Source organism: Zootoca vivipara, chromosome 10, assembly GCF_963506605.1.
Source record: "Zootoca vivipara chromosome 10, rZooViv1.1, whole genome shotgun sequence".
NCBI lineage: Eukaryota > Metazoa > Chordata > Lepidosauria > Squamata > Lacertidae > Zootoca > Zootoca vivipara.
The window spans coordinates 26,464,336-26,473,779 of record NC_083285.1 but is presented as its reverse complement, the minus strand read 5'-3'; the positions used below and the strand labels follow the sequence as shown (position 1 = coordinate 26,473,779).

The 9,444-nt window shown below is 42.8% G+C and overlaps 1 protein-coding gene and 1 non-coding gene across 2 annotated transcripts; both read left to right on the top strand.

The window, feature by feature from the left end:
* Positions 1–2,385: 2,385 nt before the first annotated feature.
* Positions 2,386–8,330, top strand: RPL18A (ribosomal protein L18a). Its single transcript, XM_035127036.1, has 5 exons — positions 2,386–2,477; positions 3,092–3,271; positions 5,709–5,838; positions 7,088–7,197; positions 8,182–8,330. The coding sequence occupies exons 1-5, from the start codon at positions 2,460–2,462 to the stop codon at positions 8,272–8,274; spliced, it is 531 nt and encodes a 176-aa protein (XP_034982927.1). The 5' UTR covers positions 2,386–2,459; the 3' UTR covers positions 8,275–8,330.
* On the top strand, positions 6,849–6,977 carry LOC118091606 (small nucleolar RNA SNORA68). Its single transcript, XR_004693410.1, has one exon. It is a non-coding gene; the product is annotated as a small nucleolar RNA SNORA68 (small nucleolar RNA).
* Positions 8,331–9,444: the final 1,114 nt, after the last annotated feature.

Below are 9,444 nucleotides of genomic sequence, written 5' to 3'. Positions count from 1 at the left end.
GGCGGGGAATGCTTTCTCCGGGGTGCAGGGCATGCTGGGACTTGTAGTCATCGCTCACAGATCGAGAGCGCCGCATGCCCTGTAGGTTTTCGGCTCGTTTATTTGTCCGTAAAAGAGACAGTCATCTTCACAAATAACCTTGAAGCTCCGACTGGGATCAGTGGCTATTTTGGCTTCCTGTGTGAGATCCACAAGTCATTTAAACAGACTATAATCTCCCCCTTAAGCCTGTCCGGTTGCATTACTTCCTCTCGACCGCATGCGAGCTGACAACCAGGGACGCTCTCGGGGTATGCCAGCGCTGCACACATTTCTGTTTCGCTATCATGGCTTCCCCCAAAGGGACGCTGGGAACTGTAGTTCTGTAAACGAGACTCATTTAATACATTCTGAAGATCCTCAGCTAAACAATGTGGAAGGAAGTGCAGCCTGTGTTTACGTAAAGATGATCCACTGATTTCAACGGTGCTTTATTTCCAAACAAGAAGCTACACTATTTTAATCTTAAAACTAGTATAAAAGCTTATTCTTCTCTGGACTGGTTGGAAAGCAAGGGAATGAAAAGTTGGGGCAAATATTAATGGGAGAGTTCACTGCAGGGTAATCCAGAGAGTTTGCTGTTGTTGTTGCTGCTGTTTCTGAGTATCTGGGCTTCTGAAAGACATGCTGTCACATTGCTAATTCCTGTGTTGATCAATTACTGCTAATCCAAACAATGGACTAAGATCTAGTCGCTAGATTCTAGTTACATCATCAGTAGGTGGCAAGTTCCAAACACACTCAAGCTCCCTCCCCCCAAAAAAACATTAGTTGACAATTCTACCCATCCTTCCTAAACCCCCTAAATTGTGTGAGAAGCTGCCTTCTGGATGTGCTCCTTAATCTCTCTGACTTCTGCAGCTGTTTAAAATTTTTACTTACTCAAAATATTTTTACTTACCTACCGCTTTTGGACTCTCTATGTATTTATGAAAGCTGTTAATTCTTGGGCAGATTAAGCCTTAAAATGTAGAGCAGCATATTCATGGTAATACTTGCAAGCCATGCAGTTGCGTTTTTGATAGCAGTGATAACCCTATGCTACCATCTTCCCAGTCAGTAGTGAAAATTCAGGAAAAGTGCCAGATTTAAAGTCAAATACAATTGAGCATATATATTTCAAATAAGGGCAGATGAGAGCTGCAAAGTGCCTTGTAATTTGGACTGTGTATAGATTATAACATCTCTAATCCAGGAAAAGGGGAATTTATGTTTCAATGAGCTTTAGGTCAAGTAGAAGTATATAACTCTGAATTTGGTTGATGGGAGGACTGAGAATGCATTTTCACTAGGCCAATCTCTAATGAGGTGGCTGTTGATTCCTGCTGAATGCAGGATAATAATTTTCTGCTCCATCATGTGACATTCCTCAAAAGATCTCTGGGAATACAAGACCTATGGCATCTTTCTCTCCGAAATGTGTGAGAGCAACTGTTGCTGGCTAGAGTGGAGGGGGAAGATGATTCAGCATCAGAATCGATGCTTTTCTCATGCAATCACTTACAGGTTATACAGTATCTGGTGTTTGTAAGAAGGGTAGGTGGTTATAGTGCCTGTAAGCGTGCAGGGAGGGACTCTCACGTTTGCACCGTTACAAAATAATGGTTCAATGGCAGCTGTCCTGTCTTGAACACAGGCATCTGGTGGACCGTAAATTTGCTAAGGATAGGAACATAGGTAAATGTACAACTGACTGTTAGGTCCAGTCATGGACCACTCTGGAGTTGCAGCGCTCATCTTGCTTTTACTGGCCGAGGGAGCCGGCGTTTGTCCGCAGACAGCTTCCGGATCATGTGGCCAGCATGACTAAGCCGCTTCTGGCGAACCAGAGCAGCGCACAGAAACGCCATTTACCTTCCCTGAGCCGGTACCTATTTACTGTATCTACAGTACTTGCACTTTGACGTGCTTTCGAACTGGTAGGTTGGCAGGAGCAGGGATCGAGCAACGGGAGCTCACCCTGTGGCGGGGATTATTCGAACCGCCAACCTTCTAATCGGCAAGCCCAAGAGGCTCAGTGGTTTACAGCGCCACCCGTGTCCCACAAGGATAGGAATATAGAGGCATCCAAAGTTAAACTTTCAGCAGCTGCCTTATTTGCAGTGACACAGCCCTGCGCGTGCGTGCCTATGAGAGACCTACGCCATTCACGTGGATTTTGTCGCGCCGCGAACCACAAGCTAGCCCACCCTTGAGGCCGTTCACGTCAATTACGTTCCGGCTCTTCGGAAAGCTGACCAATAAGCAACGTGTGCTGTCTTGAGACGGACGTTTCTTGCGCCCATTCAGAATGCCGTCCGTGTGAAACCAATAGCGGGAGGCAGCTCTCCGGAAAGGCGGGGCGTCGCGTCGGGTGGTGACGTGCGGGTGTTGCGCATGCGGACCTTCCTTTTCTGGGTGGCAGCGAGAGAGGCAGCACCATGAAGGCGTCGGGCACCGTAAGCGAAGCGCCGGTCTCGTGGGCTTTCGGGCGTCTCAGGCGGAGGCTTGTAATAAGGCAAAGCGGGCGGGGCGGGGGGAAGAGGCTGAGGATGGCGGCGGCGCAGGGAGCGGGCGCCTCTTCGTGGGTCTTTCCTCGGCCTTGTCTGGCTCTGCCACGAGCGAGCGCCCAATATGGCGGCCATGGCGCTGTTAGCTCCTCGCAGCGTGGAGCCTCCGGGAGACGCGCTTGGCTGCGAAGCCCCGCCTAAGGCGGATGGTTTGCCCCCACCCCCAGGCCGAGGAATGGGGAGGCAAACGCGCGCTTCTTCTTTATATCAGGCATGCTCCTCTCGCCTTTCGCCTCCATTCCACCGTCATAGGAACATGCAGCTTCCAATCGGGGCTGGTCTTCCTGCATCTTTTGAACTGGGCAAACTACTGATCGTTGAAATAAACTCTTCCCGTACGTCAGGGATGGGCCGATGTGTGCGCGCGCAATGTACAGAGCTCAGTATGATGAACGTCAAGATACTGTAGCACAAGTAATTCATTTTTTACCATCACTTTGCAGGTAAAAACACCCTGCAGTATGGGTTTTTTCATGTTTGCTTTCTCTCTCTCTTTCTTTAAGCTGAGGGAGTACAAAGTTGTTGGGAGATGCCTCCCCACTCCTAAGTGCCCAACACCACCTCTCTATCGTATGCGCATCTTTGCTCCTAATCATGTTGTTGCAAAGTCCCGTTTCTGGTACTTTGTCTCTCAGCTGAAGAAGATGAAGAAATCTTCTGGGGAAATTGTGTACTGTGGACAGGTAGGACCATGAACAAACTTAAATTTTAAAGACGTGTTTAATTTTGTGGTTTGAAGGCTTGCTTATTTGCTTAACCCAACATTCCCAGGTACCTAGCTTGTATATATCACCTGTGGGAAACTTCTGTCCCTCCAGATGTTGCTGCATTACAACTCCTACCATATTTGTCAATTGGCCATGCTAGTTCAGCAGCATTTGGAGGGCCAAAGATTCCGCATACTGTACATATATTTGACCAATGCTTTATTAATAATTTTCAGAATGTCTGGTCTCCTAGCTTTTTTTGCTTCATCAAAAGTATTAAAGTGCTGTAGGATGGTTCAAAATTTTTGCTGAGTATTTCGCTGCTCATTGTCAGTGCAATCCTAACAATGCATACTCAGAAATAACTCCTATTGAATGCAGTAGGGCTTACTTCCAGGTAGGTGGGAGTTAGGATTGCAGCTTGAAATGCTTTCCCTCCATTATGAAAACTCTTAAAATTAATGCTGCTGTGTTTCTCTGTAACATGCTACTACTACTTTAAAGAATCTAATTTGTGTAGTGGGTGGATTTGTCAGGATATTCTTTATTAATGTTTTGGGCATTTTACAGTTTTTAAAAGGGGTTCACATAGAAGGACATTGAAAAATATTCCTTATATACCTCCAAAGTAATCTCTTGATTTCAGCAGAATTTACATAGGATAGTCAAATCCCAGGTGGTCAGGGATGATGGGTAATTTAAAAGGATCCAAACTGGCCCGGAGGGGTTGAGATTGAAAATTGGTTATAAAATTCTAATTCACATGGAGAGATTTCTTTTTTTAAATACTATAATTTGAGTGCACCCAGTAGAGCTTATTGGCAATAAGCTCAAGTCAAATGAAAGAAAGTGAAACTTAACATGATTTGCAGCTAGTTTACCATCACAAGATGGTAAATGGTTATGATTAAATCGTTATGATTACTAAATGAATCTTTCATGCTACAAGGCAGTATACCAGTACTTCTGAAAATCAGATACTAACCTTCATATTTATATACTATTTTGAGCTTCTGAAAGCATCTTCTGGCATTCTCTCCACAGTAGTTTTTAGATTAATTCTGCAATCATAACCACACTTATGATATAAGCCTTTTTGAATACCGTGGGGGTTCTGAAAAAACATGCATAGGGTTACACCAGGATCTGTGAAACTGGTGCCATCTGTATTTCAGGACTGCATCTCATCAGCATTTGACAATGCTTGATGGGACTGATGAGAGATGGAGTCCATAGCAGTTGACAGGCCACAGATCTATCCTGATTCCTGCTACAGATGGGCATTGGTTTGCTGTACCAAGGAAATTTAAACATTCTTACTAGGTTGTTTTGTGATGCCTGCATATTGGTTCCAGGCATGATCCACATACAGTACTTAAAGCAGTACTTCGTACTCAGCAGCATTTTGTAGTAATGAAAGCCAGATATACCATATACAGTCATACCTCGGTTTAAGTATGCTTCGGTTTGAGTACTTTCAGTTTAAGTACTCCGCAGACCCATCTGGAAAGGATTAATCCACTTTCCATTACTTTCAATGGGAAAATTCGCTTCAGGTTAAGTACGGACTTCCAGAACTAATTACACTCATACTTCGGGTTAAGTACGCTTCAGGTTGAGTACTCCACGGACCCGTCTGGAACGGATTAATCCACTTTCCATTACTTTCAATGGGAAAGTTCACTTGAGGTTAAGTACGCTTCAGGTTAAGTACAGACTTCCAAAACCAATTGTGTACTTAAACCGAGGTACCACTGTAACAAAAATGAGGAATCTGTAGCCCTCCAGATGTTGCTGAAATAAAATTCCCATAATCCATGTGTTAGAAACAGATATGGAAGCTAGGAGCTAAATGACACCTTAAACCTTGGTTTTGAACACAACAGCGGACTGTCTAGGCATGCTTTTTTAAATAACAAGAATACAATGCTGAAAATGAACGAACAGCTAAAATATTATGTTCATTTTTCACATGGTCTAGTCCTTCCCCTGCCCACCCCCCTAATACTCTTAATAGGGTCTCTTCTTCAGTCTTAAGAGAGTAGCTGGAAAAGGGGAGGCAGAAAAATGTCATCCTTTGCTTCCACTCTGCAGTTTTAATCTAAAATTTTAGGCGCCGTACTGCGCCCTGAGCTCAGAAACTGCTCGCACTAATGAAATTTCCTGCCACAAAATGTGCCTAGAACAATGGGAGTTTCGAACAGTGCATCAGCCTGGAAGATTGGCCATGATGACTGATGGGAGTTGTAGTCTAAAACATCTGGAAGTTAATAGGTTCCCTATTCCTGCCATATAAATTTAACAGCAATGAAATTTCTCCATTCTGATCCATTTGTTGGTGCTTTTACTTGTTATTTAAGCACTGCTAGTCTGTAATGTGATTTTTCTGACAATGTTATTAATGCAATCATAGGTTTTTGAGAAGTCTCCGTTGAAGGTGAAAAATTTCGGTATCTGGCTGCGCTATGATTCTCGTAGTGGAACTCATAACATGTACAGGGAGTACAGGGATTTGACAACTGCTGGAGCTGTTACACAGTGCTGTAAGTAGAGACCCTTTGGAATGTTTGGTTTCCTTTCGATGCCACTATTGAAAGATAAAGAAAAAGAGGAAATAATTCAAAGTTTTTTATCGTGTCATCCATTGCATTATACATTTATTTTGATTAGTTATGCGATCCAAATTGACAAAGCATTTTATATGAAGCCAGGTTGTAGTTGACTGCAACCTATATTTCTGTGACTTTAAGAGTTGTGGTGGTAGTTTTGCTCCACCCATGCAGATTCTTTATAATTGTTAAGGGTTGTTTCCAACAAATGCCCTACCACAGACTTCTATGTGTGCAACAGAACTTTCTCTTCTGACCCCTCCAGCACCTCCTGTTCCCTCAAAATTATCTCCTGATTGTTGGGAGACCCCCCCCCCCTCAGAGCACTTTTTGGGGGGGGGAGATGCACTGGGAGGAGAATAAACAAGTCCCGCACAAGTGGAATTTTGTTCATGTAGTGTTGGATACAACTCTTAAGGTTTTTTTGAAAAATAAGTTGCAGCTTTGTGTGTTCTAGTCATAAACAAGTTTGGGGCTGATGCACATTCCATTGTTCTTGATGGGCCTTGGTTATGGGTAATGTGTCTGGCATTCTTTTCATTGACCCAAGCTAGGTCAAGATAAGTTTCATTCTTTTAATCTGTTCATAGCCAGACTTATCTTGACCTAGTTTGGGTCAATGAAAAGGCTAGCATGGCTCAAGACTAAATATTATATAACTTAAATTGGACTTGTTGTCTGACTACAACTCCCATCACCCCAGCTCCAGGACCAGTGGTCAGGGATGATGGGAGTTGTAGTCCAACGACAGCCGGGAACCAAATTTTGAGAAACACTGCATAAACAGTATTCTGCCACCTAATTCATGTGATTTGTGTGTGTGAAATTCCCCCCCCCCCACTTTTTTTTGTCAACTGGGAACTTTGGCTGTCCTTTAGTACTATCTATGTATACAGATTACATGATGGAAGAGCCACAAATTGTTACTGGTGTTGAAATTTAAAACTGCATACAAACCCAAAGAACATTGTTTATAATAAAATGTTCTTGCCGTGTGTGCAGATATTAAATGTACCTTGTCGCCTTTCAAGAGCTGCTGTGCTTTTGAAAGTGAAATTGAAGGTCCTACAAATAAATACAGAGAGATTGTGTATTTGTGTATTTATAGATCTCTAGTTACAGGGCTCAACCCTGTTTACCGGTATGTTATTAGAATAGTTCGTAATCGTCTGGCATATTACAGATCGTGATATGGGAGCCCGTCATAGAGCTCGTGCTCACTCAATTCAGATCATGAAGGTTGAAGAGATTGCTGCTAGCAAGTGCCGCAGACCAGCTGTCAAGCAGTTCCATGTAAGTAGATTAGATATGTACTTTTGACATCTCTACAAAGTTGAGAATGGAACAATCTTCATCACAGTGATGTCAATAAAAATAACTTTAGGGGATCATGAGCTGCATATTTGTCATTGACCTTAATATCTGGTGTGTTTTGAGCCCCCCAATTCTTACATCAGAACTACATTACTAAACCAAATCAAATTTCAGTCATGTAAAATTGCCTATACTGGGTCTGCATGAACAGATCTTCACTCAAGAGAATCCCCCATCCTCCTAGAGTAGTTCCTGGGACAAGTGAGGGGTGCAGGTTGTAGAAGAGGGAGGGAAAACCCATTATACTCATGCATGGATCCATTTTCTTTTACTGTAAAAATACTTTTGTGTTATATAACATGAAACATGCTTTTATTTAATAAGAGAAACCTATTTCTCTTGCTGCTTAGTTTCAAATTTATAGTATTATGTATACACTTTATTCATTTGCAAAATGTCCTGTAAGGATTCAGTCTTTGTTTCTTTGCTGATTAAAGCATACAGGTGTGTGTTTGTTATTGGCTTATTATTTTTTTAAAAATCATATAATTTTAGTGCAGTGCAGAGTGTGTCCCCCAGCTGTTTTTTTTTAACCACAATGCAGATTCTGGTGCAGATATATATGTAGTACCATGATATTACTGGGAAAAATGGACTTATATATTTTTGTAGTCCTATCAGAGAGGGTATGGAGCCTGAAACGCATCTGATATTGAAGGAGGACACCTAAAAGACATTTTGCATTAGTGATTTTTTAGCACTTTTGGGATGCTCCCTTTATTACATGTGTGTGGGGATTAGAAAGGTGCATCCCTGTTGCTATTAACATCCAGGATGTTAATTTATTTTTGCCAACTCTATTTTTCTTGTGTAGTAATGCCAATGATTAAAACATAGTAGCCATGAATTAATTTCACTAGTTAGTATCTAATGAACATTTACTAATGCTTTGTTTTCCTACAGGATTCCAAAATCAAGTTCCCTCTGCCACATAGAGTTCTGCGTCGTCAACATAGGCCACGCTTCACCACCAAGAGACCAAACACGTTCTTCTAAATGCAGACTTGGTTCATTTGCTCTGAGTTTCAATAAAGTTCTTTTTGAACTTCTGATTATTTTTGTTAGGTCTGAAACATAATTGTCCCAACCTTGCAAATAAAATGTTGAGGGAAATTGCACACCTGTCTGTCATCCTCTTCCCACCTCTCTGCTGTGCATCTGTGGAAGGACAAGGGAGCTGACGGATCTAGAGCAGGGGTCAGCAAGGTTTACCTTGCCTGGGCCGGTTCACTCCCATGGAGATCGTGTCTGCCGGTTTAGTGCAGCGTGTGAGGACTCGCCAAGCAAGCGGCTCGGTTCAGGGGCGGCTCGTGGGACGTTTAAACGACCCCCATGGGCTGCAGGTTGCTGACCCCTGATCTAGAGTACCATTCACAGAACAGGATGCTCTCTGATAGACCCATACACAGACTGGTTGCTTCCACCTTGCCATAAAGAGCCTTACTTTTAAGTTTAAAAGAGAGAAGAGCAAAGTTTCTCAGGTTGCTAAGGAACAGGTAATCGTTCTTGCCACAAGTAGTCCTTTGCGACCTTAAATTGCCTTGTGTAGTACTATTATTTGTGTAGTGACAAATATAGAAACTACATATAGAAAGTTACATTTTGTACTTTTTATTATGCCTGTCACTTTCCTTAACATGTAAACAGACTCCAATTCGACAAGACTAGCAAAGAAGAACATGCACTACTTCCATTATGAACACAGGAATATGCTAGGTTGGTGTAGCCTACACATATTTTATTGCTCCAATGTGCAGACTATACAAAGAAAAGCAGTCTTTCCTTGATCTTAGGAACAGCAGATGAGGTACAGAGAATGGAGGGTACCAGGTGGCTGCATGTAGGTAGGTGGAATGCCAAGCCTAGTGGATCCTCCCAGGACATAGAGGCCTCCCCAAATTGCCCACTACGCCAGGTGCTGAAAGTGTCCCTGCATATTTGCACCAGAGTTTGTGTGCCCTATTACTGAACTGAATATTTTGACTTGACAGAATCAATATAAAAATAGTTGGAAAACATTGGGAAGGGTAATGTGAGGCACAAAAGTTGTGGCTATAGTGGGTGTGGAGAACTGTTGCTGTTTCCGCAAGCTATGCTAACCTGTCCTACACAAAATGGCAGGTATGGGGCAGGTGGTGTTACAGCTGGCTGTGCAACTGGGAACTA

Bases quoted from the DNA above. Each gene is read 5' to 3' on its own strand.
- RPL18A (XM_035127036.1), top strand. The intron at 3,272-5,708 runs GTAGGACCATGA...ATGCAATCATAG, and splicing joins AAATTGTGTACTGTGGACAG to GTTTTTGAGAAGTCTCCGTT. The intron at 7,198-8,181 runs GTAAGTAGATTA...GTTTTCCTACAG, and splicing joins CAGCTGTCAAGCAGTTCCAT to GATTCCAAAATCAAGTTCCC.